Genomic DNA, 17,740 nt, shown 5'->3' on the forward strand with positions numbered 1-17,740 from the left:
TATATAGCCATTTTGCTTTTATGTTTTTATTACCATTTTCATGAACTATCTTTCCATTCCTTAACTATCAGCCAGCAAATGTCCAAAATACAGAGTGAGGCTGTGTGGATGACGTGTATCTGAGCATCCTTACACTCAGCTGCTCCGGGTTGAATCCATTTACCTTTAGAGTAACTATGGAGAGGGAGGACTGGATACTCACATTCTGTCCACTGCTCTGTCTTGTGATTCTTCTGTCCCCCTTTTCCTTTCTCGCTTTGACATGCCATGAGGCTTTAATTGCATTCTGGTTTTGTACATTTTTTAAAAACTATTTTGCCTGTGGCTATAAAGCTTACCCAAAATATCATATACTTATTAACAGTCTAATTTAAGCTGATAACCATTAAACTTGAAGATTCTACATGTGGACTTCCCTGATTGACCCTTGATGCGACTCAGTTAATAATTTATGTGTTTTTACATCATGTTTCCATTTTCATAGCTATGATGTCAATATTTCAGTCTTTTAACTTCTACACTAAAAACAAAAGTGGTCACCTCACACTTTCCATGATGATAGTCATCTGGATTTTTCTGTGTCCTGACCTTACCAACAACTTTTCTGCTTTTATGTGCTTTCATGTTTAATTTATTTTCATTTCACCTTGAAGAAGTCTCCATAGCACATCTTGTGTGTCAAATCCTCCCAGCTTTTGTTTGTTTTGGGTCTCCTCATTTGTGCTTCCTTTTATAATTAATGCCTTTTAAAGAAGAAATAATTATTTTAAAATTCAATACATTTATATACTGCATTTTGTCCTTTAGAAAATTCATAAATGTATATAAAGTATTTAATTATTTTATATAATTTTTAACTTCAGAACTTGTTTTTTAAAAATTTGAAGAATTTAAATAACTTTAATTTTTAAGATTTTCTGCACTGATCTTTATCATAATTGAAATAAAGCCAGAAATACTTAAGTGGCTATAAATAATAGAAACTATGTTTTTTATATAAACATTTATAAAGAGTAACTGTTTTCATACAGCAACCCTTATTGGGAAGAGCAGGGTTGGATTTTAGCTTAAGTCATTTATTTTATTTTATTTTATTATTTTATTCATATTACATCTCATAAGTCATTTTTTTCTGAATTAAAGATGGCTATCTTCTAAACTGCCACTAGTCCACAGAAAACTATTATTATTAAAAAGTTTGGCACTGATAGCCAGTCCTTGAGAAATAATAGTAAACTACTTAGAATAGTGAAGAACTCAGAATGCAGAGGCACATTGCTGAATGTAGTTCTGGTTTCACCGTGCACAGGCTTTATCACCATAATCAATACTTATAAATTAAATTTTATCTTAATTCTTTGAGTTTAGCATCAATGCCTAGATACGGTAAGAGTAATTTCCTTCTAACTATAAGAAAATCACAGTGTTCCTTATGATTAGTCCTAATGAATAAGTAAAGAAAATGGATAATCAATCATGGGAGAAGAGGAAAAGACACAAAAATTTTGAGTCAGCCACTTTTCAAAACACTTCTTACAATGATTCATTGAGGAAAGCCCCTCAGATTTCATGTACTCAAGGACTGTGTTAGACTTAACAGCACAAGAGCCAAGAACATAAGATTCTGTCAGTCATGGGACTCCACCATCATCTAAAGAGAGACCTGAGTCAGCAGGGTCATCCCAGAAGGATGTGACAACCCTGATTGGTCCAGGTGGGTAGGACCAGCCTCCACCAAGGACAAATGGAAAGGGAGCCAACAGTGGCTGGTTGTGATGAGGATGTCATATATCCGTGGAGACGTGGACGACTGTGTCCTAAGAGAGCAGAGACTCCATAAGGAAGGCCTTAAGAGGTAGGCAAATGTTTTTATTCTCTTTAGGCATTCGGGCAACACTCTGATTACTGTGAAAATAAGATTTTAAGTTGAGGTAGGAGAGTAACGAAAATTAGTGCCACTAACTAGCAGAGGTTTTTCATTAAAACAGATAGATGACTGATTTTGTTGTTTTTACTTTTCCTATCTTTCTGTTCTTTCCTAATCTTTCCATTTGACGCTAACAGGAGAATTTACTGCAGCTGTGCCTCACATGTTGTTTAGCACCGTTCCAATCGTGGTTATCCACTGTTCAGCCGTTCCGATTAAACCTGTGAAAGGGGACTTTGTATTTTGTCCAACGGTGTCATTGTTTCTATCTTCCAGGGACTTCAAGGCCTTCTCCACTGAGGCTGGTGCCATGAAATTGCTCTGCCTTCTCATCTCGGTTGTCCTTTTTGTTTCTCAAGTCACGGCAGGTAAGCCCCATTCAGCATCTTCTTTTCTGAGTTCCAATGAGTTCAACTTCCCAAGGGATGCTTCTCGGGAGCAGTAACAAGTCTTACAAATCATGATTTTACACTAACTGTGAAGAAATGCTGAGACCCAGGAAGAAGGGGGAAGGTGACTTTTCTCAACCATGCTGCTGACTCGCTTACTGTCCCTTTATTGATGTGGCCTTGAACAGGAGCAGTTTTTACCAGTAGCCATGGCCTGGAGACATCATGTTTAACGTTTGGCTGCAAAGACAAGAAGAGAAAGCTTAGAGCTTTTTAGAGGGGGGAAAACGGCACGCACACAATTGGAGCCATGGCACTTTGGAGGGAACTTGGACAACTGTGTCCCCTTTCTTGAGAAAAGAGTGCCAAGTGTGGGATGAAGGGGAGACAGAGGTTTGATTCCCTATGTACTGTTCATCCCTTACATCCTGGTGTGGGACTGAGCTCATAGGGCTTCAGAGAACTTTGACTCCTTGATTTGGGAGGTCATTGAGAATTTGGACCTTGCTCCCTGCAGCAGATTAGGTACCATCTACCCACCTGAGTCCTCCTCCTCTGCTACCCTCTTCCTCTCGTGATTAGCCCTTTATATAAACATACAAAATTAAGCCAGGTGTGGTGGCGCACGCCTTTAATCCCAGCACTTGGGAAGCAGAGGCAGGCGGATCACTGTGAGTTCGAGGCCAGCCTGGTCTACAAAGCAAGTCCAGGACAGCCAAGGCTACACAGAGAAACCCTGTCTCAAAGAAACCAAAAAACAAAACAAAAAAAAAACCACACACACACAAAATTAAATATTTACTTCCTGTGTCTTCCTGTTAAGAATTCAATCTGCTTTCCCAGGCTACTAATTCAGATGACCGATAGACAGCGAGCTCCGAATTTGGGAACAGGTTGGAGCAGACCCTTCCTTCACCCATGGTTCTTCTGTCCCTTTACATGACAACTGTTTGTTAACAGTGACACACTGGAATAAGCAATAATGTTGCATCGTTCAGTTTCCTTGCTGAGCCAATTTGCAGTCAAATAGATGATAAACTACACGGGGCTTTCCCACGGAGGAGCAGGGAGAGCTCCCAGTAGTTTCCATGTGAGACAGCTGCATTTGAGTAGATCTGACCTGTGCTCAGGGAGAGGGATGTCGTATTACAAAGTTCCTAGGCGACACTGGGGTGATGATGACACGGGATCCCGTGATAAGCATGCCTGTGAAGTGTCTCTGCCACAAGCTTAGTTCTAGTCACTTCCCTTTCAGTGAGAGGATAGAATGGTGCCAAGCTGGTCTGTGGAAACAGGGCTGAGGCCAGGCTAGGATGGCATGGGATGGGCAGATCTTCCATTCAGCCCTGGTATTGGGTTTCACATGTGGTGGGGCATAGCCTGGAAAGCTACTCTGATGCTGATGAGCGTCACCTCTGGGACCTCCATTGAGTTCTGAAGTTGGTAGCCTCTGCCAGTGGTCCCTAACAGACAAGCCATCCCACAGGGAGCACTACAGCCCCCGCACTTTGTATGAGCATTCCTTTTCCTCCAAGTGGGAGGCAGGCAAGAAGCCAGATTCAGCCCTGACTAAGGTGAAAGTTGTGTTTCTGGATAGAAAACTTCCACCTCAGATTATTTCTATCATGCTGAGTCCTTTACTCGTGAAATCAGAAATTCAGAGCTACAATCTCATTTTCTTACAACATGTATTTTACCAAACATGGATTTGCAAGCCTTGGAATTGTATATAGATTTTCAAGTATTGCTAATACCTCAAAAGGTTTGAGACATATCACATATCTTAACACATTTTAATACGTGTGTTAATATAATTCTTCTTGGGGAAACAAACTTGTTTGTTTGATTGTTTGTTTGAGACAGAGTTTCTCTGTGTAGCCTTGACTATCATGGACTTGCTTTATAGACTAGGCTGGCCTCGAACTCACAGCGATCCACCTGCCTCTGCCTCCCAAGTGCTGGGATTAAAGGTGTGCGCCACTACTGCCTGACAACAAGCTATTATATTATATTATATTCTCACTGGCATCCAGTCATCAGGAGGATGAAAGCATATATATACTTATTATTTATTCGCTTTACATCCCAATGGTAGCTCCCTCCCTCTTCTCCCCAACTCTGGTTCCACCATCTTTCCCCCTCCCCCTTCCCCTTCTCCTAAGAGGAGCCCCCCCCCACCTCCTACCAATACATCCCAGCACATCAAGTTGCATCTTCCACTGAGGCCAGGCAAGGCAGCCATACCAGAGGGAAGTGAAATAAAATCAGGCACCAGAGTCCATGTCAGGGACAGCCCCCGCTCCACTTACTATGGGACCCACACGAAGACTAAGCTGCCCATCGGCTACATATGTGTAAGGTGTTTAGGTCCAGTCCATGCCTGGTCCTTGGTTGGTGCTTCGGTTTCCATAATCCTCCTGGACCCGGGTTAGTGGACTCTGTTGGCCTTCTTGTTCTTGTCCCGTTTGGGTCCTTCAGTCCTCACCTCCACTCTTCCACCAGGCTCCCCGCACTCCCCCTAATGTTTGGCTGTGAGTCTCAGCACCTGTTTCAATCCACTGCTGGGTAGAGCCTCTTAGGACAGATAGAAAGCATAAAGTCTTAACACATTCCTTCAAAATAGCATTTTTGAGCAGCTCCTTCGCAGAGCTGTGGCATTATGTGATACAGGTTTCATGATATGTCTATCCTACAGGGAGAATCTTATTCTCCAAATAAAAGCAAAAATACTTTCATTTATAACTAGCTCCGGAAGGCTGTAAACAGGAGCGAGCGCCTGAGTGGAAAGATCCGGTACAGAAGAAAGGCACCTTCATCAACAGTGAGTCCATGGGCTCTGCCCCTGCTGGATGGTATCAATTCCTGCACAGGGAGCTTGAGAACTTCTGCCTAAAACAGCTTATGTTCCTTCTACAGACTATGAACACCATTACTGTGACTCTCCTACAAGCGTGTGCCTCAGGAGGAAGACAAATTGTACTCGTATGCCAGGACTGTGCCCTGGCAGGAGTTTCTGCTGTGTGCGAACCATGACCTGAGGAATTTATCTCTCCTGTCCTTCCTGAATTATATCAGAACACTGAGACCTCACTGTGTCATTCTCTTCATGTTATTTATTAACTTGTGAAGCACATTGGATACCTTTTGTGTGTCAGAACTGTACTGGTGAGCTGGAGACACAACCCTAGGTCAACTTTACTAAGGAGCTCATGGGCATAGAAATTGCGTCCATGGGTAGATGGCCGTCATCTGCTTGGCAATGCCATGCCCGAGCAGAATGTTAAGCGGTAAGGACTATCCAGGAAGAGCTGAAGTGATCTAAATATTTTTCTGATGTGAAGGAAAAATACATATAGCCTTCATGCCAGAATTCTGGCTCCCATCATGGTGGGCGCGGGGCGGGGGGCGGTTGGCAGGAAAATTTGGAAACTAAGACGTGAGAAATAAAACTTGCCAAGGAAGAGTTGACATCCGGAGTACTCCAGATGCTAAGCTAAATGCACTTAATTTATCTCTTGTCCTGTAACATACCGCTGGAGAGTTTTTAGCGGTGTGGGGGAGGACTGGAAAGCTAGAAACAGAAGCAGTCAGTAGTCTACACAACTTAAAATGGAAATATTTGGGCGTTCAGGGTATGCATTAAGATGATGCCAAAGGCACGCAGCTGGTCTCAGCAAAGAGGCAAGCATTGTGGAACGTGGCAGGAACCCCAGTACTTGGGAGGTGGAGGCGGCAGGATGAGGAGGCTGAAGGTCATCCTCAGCTAGTGTCAAGCCAACCCACCACACCTGAGACCCCGGATCAAAAGAAAAAGGGAAAATAAAAGGTAGAGGCACGGAATCTGAAGGTAGATTTCCTTTTTTGATTTGCTGAATGATGGACACTTCCAGGAAATGAGTTCCTGGAGTTTTAAAGTGTGGCTTAGGCCAGAGGCGGTCATCTAAAGAGACGCTGGGACCCATGCCGCGGGGCAGGTGTGTTAATCCATGAGAGCACAGGGTAGCAGAGAGCAGTGGGTGAGGATGAAGGTTGGTGTCCTCTTGAACACCGACCTTCAAGGGGTCGAGACGGGTTTGACATCCAAGACACTGCACAGCAGTAGCGATGAAGGCACAAGTCCCGGGTGTCAAGGGTGCAAACAAAGTGGAAAATGAAAGCTATCTATGGGATCGAGGTGCAGCCTGTGGGGGCTTCGCTTGCAGCCATCCTGGTAAACTGCCCTCCCGTGTCCATGTTAGCAGCAGCACAAATTTGCTGTAGATCTGTGAGGTGAAAACCATCTTATCAAATCTTCAATTTTGATGTGTCCAATGATAGCCATGCCCACCTTGAATAGAGATCAGTGAGCATTGCGTTTTGCCTCCGAGAACCCATCCACTTTGTGGCATCAGTGGGTTTTCAGAGTTTTGTTTTTGTTTTTGTTTTTGTTTTTGTTTTGTTTTGTTTTCCGTGCTGTGTACTCCAGATCAGGCACTCCAGAACTGTTCACAAGCCCTGTTGGTAATCATTGATGCTTCGGTTAAAGGGGGGAGATTCTGAGTTCCTTAGGTCACCAGGCAGAGGGAAGCTCAGTGAGTTGTAGAAAATAACATATGCTAAGGAGGGATGGTTCAGTGGAGTAGACAGCCCTGTTGTACACGTATGAAGCCCTGAGTTTGAATCATTGGACCCAAAAAGCTGGATGTAGGGACCAACCTCACCACTAGGCAAAGTCAAAGGAGAGAGCAATGTCTCCAGGACGCACTAACCAGCCAGTCTAGCTGAAAGGGAGGACCTAGGTTCAGTCAGATTTCATCTCAGACTGGAAGGTAGAGAGTGCCAGAGGAAGGGACTCAAACCAGTCTCTGGATTTCACCCACACATGCACAAGTGAACACACATATACACACGGGTATACACACACACACACACACACACACACACACACACACACACACACACCTACCTGCAGGAAGGAAACAAATCAATTCAATCGTTAGTTTCTTTAGATTTATCCCTCTAATATTCGGGAAGCATTTTATGTATTCTGAAACCCTGGCCTGATTTGATGACCAAATGGCTTCTTGTTAAACACTTCTGCAGGGGCAGAGGAAAGGACTCAAACCAAGTACAAGATCAGTGTCTCATAGGCAACTCTGTCAGCTTCCTGAGGCCTCATGGGGACAGTTACTGGTGACCCCATCTCAACTGCACAGATGTTCATTTAACTCATCATCTTAATGTTGTATCCCTGTGATGGAACACCATGACTGAGGTGACTTGTAGAAGCAATCACTGAGCTGGGGACCTGTTTACAGTTTCAGAGTGTTAGGTCATTATCATCATGGCGGGGAGCTTGGTGGCAAGAAGGCATCCAGTGACACTCCTGCTCTAATCAGGCCACACCTCCTAACCCTTTCCAAACTGTTCTACAAACTGGGCACCAAGCATTCAAACACATGAGCTGTCAGGGGCCACACCCACTCAGGCTATCATCCTCACCTGTTTTGACTTTGAGTAACACTGACAAGTTTACTCAGCCTCGTTTTTTCAATTCCACAGATTTTTCTGATTTAGGCTTTTCACAACTTGAACCAGGCACCTTTCTGAGATGAGAAAGGCAGGCAGTAAGTGGGAATTTCAGTATCAACTTCATTAACCCCAAACTTTTAGCAGTTTCCTTGCTCCCTTTGCAAATCTGTATGAGCCTTTAATTTCTTGAGTAAGAAGCCAGGAACCTGGAAACATTGGACCCCAACCCCAACATTAACACATTTTCAGGCTCACTGGCATTTCACCTAAACTTTACACCCTTGGAAAGACCAGATGCACATGATGATGTCTTTATTACACGGAAGTCAGAGCAGGTGCCTGCGCTCTCGCTGCACCGCACATGCCAGGAAGCCACCATTAAAGCCTACAGCAGTGTTTGTATCGGCTCTTGCATTCTGCAGGCAGGATGGAGCATCCATGGGTTTTCTGGTACTTGCAAATGCCACCCATTTTCTCACACATAAGATATTTCAAATTTCTTCTGCGCCCTGTAAGCAAAAGGGAAGGGAGTAGTTAAAAAAGAAAGAAAGAAAAGAAAAAAAGAGGGGGGGAGGGGGAACCAAGTAAAGCTTCATTAAACCAAAGATACTATAATTTATTTTGCCTAGCAAGGGTGGGCAAAAGAGTCCACAAGACACACACTACCTTTCTGATGGCTCAGGTGTGACCTGAGCTTATAACCACTTTCTCACTGGCAGACTATTATAAAGAAAATCAGATGAGGGAGTTCACACTTTGGTGTCTTTGAAGGAGACAATTGGGAGGCAGCCATACTTGCTCACTCACTCACTCTCTGTGGTTGTTTTCATGATAAAGGCCAAGGTGACCTGTGGTGGCTGAGGCCAGGTGGCCCTAGGAGTCTGGTGTCTTTATTTCCTGGACCTTCAGAAAGCCTATGGTGCCTGTAGCTTAAGTTTCGTTTTCACGTAAAGATGCTGGGATCAGAGAAAGCCCCTCACATGACTGTGTTCTGAGAATGTGGCTGTAACTGACTTCCTCTCACATGTTCTGTATGAAGCCTTCCTGAAGTGTCTTCCTCCTAGACAGTGCAAAATGTTACAAGTGTACAGCAAACATGTGGTAATACCTAATAAGCGCTTGCCAGGAGTGGCGTGTGGCTGATGGGTGGGGTATTCTATCAGTATTAGCTGCAGAACTGAACTATTCTTACTTGGATCATCTGTGTGGCTGGAAGCAAGCTACGTCATTTCTACATCACAGATATAAAATACTCACTCCTTAAGTATTGCTGCAAATAGCACAGTGGCTGTCCTGTGGCAGAAGCCTGTTTTTATGGCCAGGCGTGGTGGTGTGCATCTTCAGTCCCAGCATTCGGGAGGGGAGTGATCTGAGTTTGAGGCTAGCCTGGTCTACATAGTGAGTTCTAGGCCAGTCATAGTATATGAAAATCTTTCTCAAAAAAGGAGGTACTTAGGGACTATGTATTTAGGAACTAGAAAGATGGCTCAGCAGTCAAAAGCACTAACTACTCCTCAGAGGACACAAGTTTGATTTCCAACATAAGTATCAGGCTGCTTATGACCACCTGTAACTCTACGTCCAGGAGAATCCAATGCCTCCTCCACAGACATAACATTCAAAGGTAATAAAAATGAAATATAAAAATTTCCAGGAAAATGGATGGACTTATACAGTATTAAGTGAGACACAATCTGTTTGTTTGTCTTTGGTTTTTGTTTTTGGCTTTTCAAGACAGGGTTTCTCTGTGTAGCCTTGGCTGTCCTAGACTCACTTTGTAGACCAGGCTGGCCTTGAACTCACAGTGATCCACCTGCCTCTGCCTCCTGGAATGCTGAAACTAAAGGCCTGCGCCACCACACTCTGCTGAGACACAATCTTTAAAAGAAAAAAAAAACCCGCATTTCCTCTCTCTTATGCAAGTGTGGTGTGTGTGTGTGTGTGTGTGTGTGTGTGTGTGTGTGTGTGTGTGTGTAAATGCACATAACATGAATAGAAAAAAGACTATAAGGAGGTGAGGAAGGATTGAATGAAGGTGATAGATATGAGACATGAAGAGGATGTTAAGCTAATTGTTTTTCTGGTTCTAATCCCGTCGTGGCATTTTTGGCTTTAGCAATGGCTAAGTGCAGAAAGCACATTCAGTACTGAAAGTATAATTTAACGTGAAGCTCCACAGTGTCTGCTCTGAATGCCTGTATAAAGTTCACAAAGTTGTCTAGACTTTGGGTCGATAGTAAAGTTAACAAGATTAAAAATAAAGCACTAACAAATATTTCATTTTTTAAAAAGTGACGCTTGGGAAGAAAAAGTGGTCAGAATCTGTCCCTATCACTTTTTGTGCTGAAGCAGTTGTTTTTATTCTCATGAAAGTGATTTGTAAACTGAAAGGCACATTACAAATGTTGTGTGTCACAATTATTAGTTATTACCCATTAAAGATAGCCCCGGGGAAGTCATCTTATTGCTTTAAGCTTCTTTCTCCTTGGGTGGAGAGTGAAGCAGTTCCCCACACCATGGCAACTTCAGGGAGACAGGCTTCATCTTAGCTCACAGTTCAAAATAGGGTCCCCATTGTGACTGGGAAGTCACATGACAGGAGCTTCAGCAAGCTGGCCATGTTATAGCAAAGTTAAGAAGCAGACAGCAGACAGGGGCAAATGCATGCATGTTAGGGGTCAACTTACACACACCCCAGGGTCTATTGCCCAGGAAGGGCACAGGTCTTCCCACTTTAACTGAGACAGTCAAGATAATCCCACACAGGCATACCCAGAGATGCTTCATCAACGTGACGCTGATTCTGTCACGCTGACAGCACCAATGACCAGACACCCTATGCTTCTCATAGCCGTGCCAAGGCGCTGTTTTTATTGTTCGATGGCTGAGTTTGTCTGGTTTACTCCAGTCTGCAAAGCCACCTACCGTCCCATCTCACCCATCCAGGTGATTTCACAGCTTACCTGAAGTTGTCTGAGTAAAACACACAAGAAGAAGGAAGAGAAGGAATAGCAGCCTCATGGTGAGAAGTGCGTTCCTGGGGTGGGAGGAGGAAGTGGTGGCGTTAGAGGGCAGCTCCTCCTTTGGTGCACATCAACGGCAGCAGGCGATCTGTGGGGATTGGAAGGGTTCCGCTGGAAGGAAAAGCTTCTATCCCTAGTCCAGATGCTCAGATAGAACCACAGTGTGCCTGGGAATGTCCTGCCTACGAACACGGGATTTTAGACACAAGCTGCCCTCTGTCAAAAACAGATCTAGTGCCAGGAGTGGTGGCACACACCCGTAATCCCAGCACTCGGGGAGGCAGAGACAGGCAGATCTCTGTGAGGTCGAGGCCAGCCTGGTATACAAAGTTAGTCTAGGACAGCCAGGGCTACACACAGAAACCTTGTCTTTAAAAAACAAACAAAAAAACAAAAAAACAAAAACCAGAAGCATTTAGCTGAGCATAGCAACTTGTAACGCCAGTGCTTAAGAAGATAAAAAGCAAAGGGGTTGTGAGTTGAAGCCAGGCTGGGTTATACAGTGAGTGACAGGACAGCTTGGTGAAAACCTGTCTCTAAACTAAACCAAACAAAATCCTACATGGGTTTTATAGTAATCCAGGATTTCCCAGTGGGTTTTGTTTGTCCTTGTGATTTGAAGGATTTATGTTCGGTTTGGGTTCTGTTTGTGCAGCACTGGCTGACCTCAAACTTGCTGCGTAGACCAGGCTGGCCTTGAACTTGCAGTGATTTGCCTGCCTCTTATCTCTCAGGTACTGGGATTGAAGGGAGACACTTGCCCCATTTCAGAAGCTAAAAATGAGAAGAGATTTTGCCAATGGAAACTCCCTTCTTTCTTTATTCAGTTTCAATATTCTGTGCTGAACCGATTGAGAGAGGCAACTCCCACGCAGGCCGAGCTCCTGCCACGGCCAGTTCTTACACGGCCCACAGCTGGTGAGGCAGGCAGGGCCAGAAGATACTTCAACAAAGCCATCAGTATAGTACACAGCTGAATAAATGGATGGGCAGATGGAAGAAAAAAAGGAGGAGGGAAAGAAGTGTTATAGGCACCATCTTTGTGTCTCCTGAAAAGCTCCGTGTTGGGATGGGGCCCTCACTTGAGAGATCCATGTCCTTACAAAGCAGATCTGCTCAAACCTTTACCATGGGGTTCTCAGCCTCCATGACTATGAGGAATGAAATGCCATGCCCACACGCGTGCTTCCCAGCCTATCGTAGTTCTTCGGAGCACCTTGAAGGAACTAAGGCAGAAAGGAGTAAAGGAAACAGAGAAGTGGTGAGGAGTGGAGGGGGAGAGGGGGGAGGAGGGAGAGTCGGAACTAGGAAAGGAATTCAGAGACCCAGATACCCCTACCCACTTCCTAACGGCCGTTCTACACTGATAAGTGAGATTCCTGGTGAGGAGTCAAGGACTCATGGTGCTTAAAGGTATTGGCATCGACTAAATTGCTCCACCTCTGAAGTAGGCGGCGGTCTTTAGTGGATGGAGAGAAAGAAGTTAAATGGCTGTGTAGTTAGATAAGCTTCCGTTCAAAGTCGGCTTTGCCACTCGCGGTTTGAGTGATGCTTTGCAAATAACTTGACCTCTTCCGACTTTCCTTCTCCCTCTGTTCTTGCCACACAGCGGAGTGTGTGGGGAAACACTCTCTTCAAGCACCCAGCTCCTTTTCTCCTTGGTGATGACTTTATTGCCAACTTCCTTCTCTAAATCCCAGGAATGGGGACTTAGGGAGAGCAGGTGGTGTTTATTCAGCGTGACCGGAGATCATAGCCAGGAATTTCAGAATAAACTGCACAAGGGTTAAGGAAGGCTCTCTGCATCTGTTTCCTTATATGAAAGCTAGGCGGTCTCAGAAAATGGGGAGGGGGGGAAGAAATTTAAAACTAAATAAAGATCATTTGTGTCTCTTTCAGTCCCTAAGTCAAAGGTCAGCAAGGGAACAGGCTGTGTGGGATAAAGATCTTAGAAAGGAACTAGAATCGTAAATGCAAATCCCAACAGATTTCACTTCTAAATATTAGCATAACTTAACAGCTTTATCATTTAATAAAACAATATTGAACTTCACTCCAATGAGAACCTTCTCAAATGACTTCATGTTCCACCGTCTTAAAAGTGACATTTAAAGGTCATACAGCATTCATGTGACATAGGTACTTTCTTCAAGCAAGATAAGGCAGGTTAATATTGAGCCTAAATCCATTTCAAAAATTACACCTATTTTGGGTTTTTTTTTTTCTGCTGAAATAATAATATCTGAAGAATGAACAGTCTGGCTACAGGAAGATGGTGAGTGTATTTATGTGTGTGCACAGGCACACACCCTACTGTGTTGAAGGCTTTTAGAAAAACAAGGGTATTTTTCTAAAAACAAGTTCTTTTTAGAATAAGGCTGGAGTGCTGCTAAATGGCCGCCTTTACATTCTGACCCTCCTGTGCCGACTACTGGGTTCTGAGAGACCTGGAGAAGACCCAGTACCCACTCTTCAGTGTCTCTGTGGGAAAACGTTTACTTCCTCCTTGGTCTCCTCCTCTTCCTCCTCCTAAGCCTTCCTGATTCAGAAGGGAGCTAATTCTTCTCCTGAGGGCTGCCCTCATTCTCTACGCAAGTCCCCAGAGTCTTGCTTCCTGATACTGCTGCCCTGGAGATTATATTCCAACACGTAGGTTTCGAGCAGACGTGAACGTCCAGGTGATAGCAAACAAGGAAAGGAAAGAAAGCATGTGAGGCAAGCCTCGTCCACACTTCTCTCGCATGTACCTGCGACTGAAAAGCAACCTTCTCCATCATCCACTCCTGTCCCCTCACCACAACAGGCCACTCCTAATAACTTACCTAGAAGTTGGTTCCCTCTGCCCACCACAGGCAATGTGTCGCCTGTACATTCAGATGGAGCCACTTGAGAGCAGGTGCCAATTATGATGTAACTGGGAGTCAGGAAAATCATGTGCAGAGGGAGGGCCTCATAAAACAGGCATTATGACTCCGATGACTAGTCAGACCTGAGCGGGGAAAGGAAAGCGACAGAACTGGGGGCTTGTGGGACACCTGTTTCACTGAAAAACCAAGCAAAGCAGTGCATTGTAGCTGCGGGGTAATGTAGTGTCAGGGGCACTTTTAGATTGATAAACTCAGTAGTACGGTGTACAAGGTAAAGCTTTATAGCCAAAGAGCCAGGCTCCTCTCCTTGGGTTTCTTGGACTATGCACCTCTAGGTATCTTCCCTCTCCTTTGTTCTTTTAGATTGATGCTTCTCAAAAACACCAAACAATCCGCAAAGAGAGGGAAATAGAAAATGCAAGGATAATCAATAGAAAGTGTCCCCCATGAATCTCACAAGTACCACATGCCTCATGGGTAACAAGAATGAAAAGGCCACCTACTCAGAAGCCAGGGAATGCCAACCTCAGGGTCACAACCACATGGCTTTTACATCTGAATGTATGCTGTCCACTGCACTCAATGTTGGTCACACACAAGCTAACGTTTTATCAGTTACAGTCAGCCCAAAGGGAAACCCCTACGGAATGTACAGGCTTGTAATTGAAGACTTTTACAAAAAAACAAAATTACCCACAAACCTAGGGCATTTAAAACTCTGCCACGGTCCTCGGGTTGGACTGAGCCTAACTAGGAGTCTGGCGGAAAGGGTGCTCATGAATTGACAGAAGCTGGCCTAGAATCTTCTCAAAACTCACATGCATGTTCATGACTGAATCGAGAGGGGGGGGGGGAGGAGAGCTGAGATGGGGGGGGTGTCATTGGGCAACCCTCTTTTTTTCCCCTCATGGTTTCTCCAGATGGGTTCTCAAACGGAGTAACTTGAAAGAGATTAGGGCGTGCACAGCACCTGTAAAGGCTCACCTCACAGGCCACAGGTTCTGGCAGACGGAGAAGCGCATGCAAGCTTCCCATCCCTTATGACATCACAGAGGCCTTCTCAGCTGCAACAACTACAAATTGGGCCTATTAGGGACTCAAGTGAAGCCTCCCTAAGCCGCCTCGTGATTGAAGAACAAGCTGCCTTTGGGAACATTTGGACACACAATGTCTTGCAGAAACAGAGACTCATTAAAAATGAAACCTAAAGCACTTAACCGGCCTCATGCAACACGCAGCTCAGCAGAATTGAAAGCTGGGACTGACCACACTGGATCCAGTAGGCCAGAGTTACAAACAAAGGGTAGCTGTGCTGTGAGAGCAGTTGGCGGGGCACACCCTTCCCACCCATCTGAAGACTCTGGCCTCAGACAAGGAGAGATGTTCGCCTCTCCTTTTGCGCAATAGGCAAATGCCAAAGTGACAGGGTCCTGTCAGTCCTGATGAGGATTGTCCTTACTTGGGGCCAATTATGTATGCTTTAGCTTGGAGTACCCATTCTTAAAAGGGGGTCAAATGGGGAGCAAGACTTAATAACCAACAATTCTTCCTTTGTCTACACCCATGTGTGCCTAATGTGTTAACCCATCTATTTGCTGCACGCATACAAAAATAACCAATGTATATTGGTCCTCCTAACAATGGTAATAATAAACCTATATTTGTGGTTTGGGGTCACTTACACTGTGTCAGGAGCTAAGCATTTTCTAGGTATTGTTTCAATATGCTCTGCTACTGGTGTGAATCTGTGTTCTCTGGCCTCCATTTAGTATATGGCAGACAGGTGGGTTTGTGGAATTCATGGGGGCCACTTTCTATTGATTACCCTTGTATTTTCTATTTCCCTGTTGTTTGTGGATTGTTTAGTGTTTTTGAGAAGCACCGATCTAATAGAACAACAGCGCTGAAAGACACGCTAGAGACATGGAAACCAAGAAAACCAAGGAGAAGAGCCTGGCTCTTTGTCCATAAGGCTCTACTTTGTAAAACTACTAATGAATGTATCAATCCAAAGGCCCAGTCTTTATCCCCAGCCACACGGCTAAAAATCCTAATGACGAATGTGGGCAAATCTCTGTTTCTGAAAAGTTTCCATGTGAATTTGTGCTCCACAAGTTCTGCCCCCAACCCCCACCCTTGCTCCGGTGTCTCCTCTCCTCAGCACCACAGAGATCTACCCTTTTCCTTCAGCAGCTTCCTCCTCATCCCTGACATGCACCGTGGTGAAGTCTCTATCTCTCGGCCTGCAACAGCAGACCGCAGTATACTGTGAGCCTCTAAAGAGGGTGCATAGGGCTCTGTGTTGGTCACAGCACAGAAGAGAAGAAATCAGCTGAGGAGAGAATCATTCTCAAATACTGTGGGACCCTCGCATCTTCTATCATCTCCTCATCTACAAATTACCCCTACAGAGAGCATCTTTCTTGTCTCCTCTAAGAGATAGACTTCCCCCCAAATATGTTACTTTCCAGGGTGGATTATTTGGGATTGGAAATACCTGTGTTTCCCTAAAAGTGTTCTTAGATTCTGAACCACCAAGGCTAACTCTAGAAGCATCCATGCTGCCAAAATTACTAAGTAGGCTTCAAGCCCCTCCCTGCTAACTCCTGTGAAAGCTCTCCAACAGCAGGAAATCACACCCTATATACTGCACCCCATTTCCCACCCCCCAGCTCTGCCTGCTTTCCTGGAGGCACCCCAGACCCAGGGATACCAAGTAAGCCCCACCTTCAAACCCCTGCCTTCCAATTCCCCTGAATGCACCCCCAACAGCCTTACACTGCACCATATACCCTGTGCCCCATTTCCCTCCCCACAGCACAGCCTGTATTCTTAGAGGCCTACAGTCACAACCATGGACAACCAGGGAAGGCCCCACCCTAAGCCCTTACCCACCATATTCCCTACACATACCCATCAACCTAAACTTCACCTACCACTTGGACTCCATTTACTACTCCACAGTCCACCCTGCTTTCCTGGAGGCCTGCTAGCACCAAGGACCCCAGGCCACAATGGTACTAAGGACCCCAGAGGCAACGGTAGCACACAGGCCACAAAAACCCACAGGAAACCCCCTACCAGACCTGACAACTAGTTATCACCAGTACCACAGGCCACTCAGGACAGTAGACAGAAAGAGAAAAACAAACAAACAAGCAAACAAGCCATGGGAAAACATCCTTTAAAAAAAAAAAGTACACCACTGGGGGGCTGGAGAGATGGCTCAGAGTTTAAGAGCACTGGCTGCTCTTCCAGAGGTCCTGAGTTCAATTCTCAACAACCACATGGTGGCTCACAACCATCGATAATGAGATCTGGTGCCCTCTTCAGGTGGGGAGGTGCACAGGCAAGCAGAACATTGTATACATAATAAATCAATAAATCTTTATATATATGATATATATATATATATATATATATATATATATATCAGTAGCCCTCCTATATACAAACAACAATTGCTCACAATAGCCACAAATAATATAAAGTATCTTGATGTAACTCTAACAAAACAAGCAAAAGACTTGTTATGACAAGAACTTCAAGACTTTGAAGAAAGAAATTGAAGAAGATATTGGAAGATGGAAAGATCTCCAATGCTCATGGATTGGTAGGAATAACATAGTAAAATATTGGTCATCTTACCAAAAGCAATCTACAGACCCAATGCAATTCACATCAGAATTCCAACACAATTCTTTACAAACCTTCAAAGAACAATGCTCAACTTCATATCGGGGAGAAAAAAAATCAGGATGGCGGAAACAATCCTGTACAATAAAAGAACTTCTGGAGGTATCACCATCTCTGATTTCAAGATGTACTAGAGAGCAATAGTAATAAAAAAACTGCATGGTATTGGCATAAAAACAGACAGATTGATCAATGGAATAGATGAGAAGAAACAGAAGTCAAACCCACACACCCATGGACACTGAATTTTTGACAAAGAAGCCAAAACTATACAACGGAAAAAAAAGAAAACATTTTCAACAAGTGGTGCTGGACTTGAGACCCATG

At 44.5% G+C, this 17,740-nt stretch overlaps 2 protein-coding genes across 3 annotated transcripts; one reads left to right on the plus strand and one right to left on the minus strand.

Moving 5' to 3' along the window:
• Positions 1 to 1,458: 1,458 nt before the first annotated feature.
• Positions 1,459 to 5,694, plus strand: LOC311584907 (uncharacterized protein). The gene is made up of 4 exons (XM_084759638.1): positions 1,459 to 1,855; positions 2,204 to 2,295; positions 5,063 to 5,137; positions 5,233 to 5,694. The coding sequence occupies exons 1-4, from the start codon at positions 1,776 to 1,778 to the stop codon at positions 5,352 to 5,354; spliced, it is 369 nt and encodes a 122-aa protein (XP_084615764.1). The 5' UTR covers positions 1,459 to 1,775; the 3' UTR covers positions 5,355 to 5,694.
• Positions 5,695 to 8,122: 2,428 nt separating this feature from the next.
• Positions 8,123 to 14,570, minus strand: LOC311584727 (beta-defensin 33). Of its 2 annotated transcripts, none has more exons than XR_014774980.1 (4): positions 14,536 to 14,570; positions 13,673 to 13,839; positions 10,791 to 11,032; positions 8,123 to 8,336 (listed from the first exon to the last, which is right to left on the minus strand). XR_014774980.1 is itself a non-coding variant. In XM_084759322.1 (4 exons), exons 3-4 carry the CDS (start codon positions 10,846 to 10,848, stop codon positions 8,206 to 8,208), a joined length of 189 nt encoding a protein of 62 aa, XP_084615448.1. In that variant the 5' UTR covers positions 10,849 to 10,938; positions 13,673 to 13,839; positions 14,536 to 14,554; the 3' UTR covers positions 8,123 to 8,205. The 2 variants fall into 2 exon arrangements, 1 of the variants encoding a protein (XP_084615448.1); XM_084759322.1 differs by having other exon boundaries at positions 8,123 to 8,329; positions 10,784 to 10,938; positions 14,536 to 14,554.
• Positions 14,571 to 17,740: the final 3,170 nt, after the last annotated feature.

The sequence above is a fragment of the Acomys minous genome (genome assembly GCF_964271855.1).
Source record: "Acomys minous genome assembly, chromosome: 15".
Taxonomy (NCBI): Eukaryota; Metazoa; Chordata; class Mammalia; order Rodentia; family Muridae; genus Acomys; species Acomys minous.

Excerpts from the sequence above, each read along its gene's own strand:
- LOC311584727 (XM_084759322.1), bottom strand. The coding sequence starts at position 10,848 with ATGAGGCTGCTATTCCTTCTCTTCCTTCTTCTTGTGTGTTTTACTCAG. Across the intron at positions 8,330-10,783 it reads CAGACAACTTCAGGTAAGCT|AAGAAATTTGAAATATCTTA; the intron begins GTGAAATCACCT and ends TACAGGGCGCAG.
- LOC311584907 (XM_084759638.1), top strand. The coding sequence starts at position 1,776 with ATGAGGATGTCATATATCCGTGGAGACGTGGACGACTGTGTCCTAAGA. Across the intron at positions 2,296-5,062 it reads TGTTTCTCAAGTCACGGCAG|CTCCGGAAGGCTGTAAACAG; the intron begins GTAAGCCCCATT and ends ATTTATAACTAG. Across the intron at positions 5,138-5,232 it reads GAAAGGCACCTTCATCAACA|ACTATGAACACCATTACTGT; the intron begins GTGAGTCCATGG and ends TTCCTTCTACAG.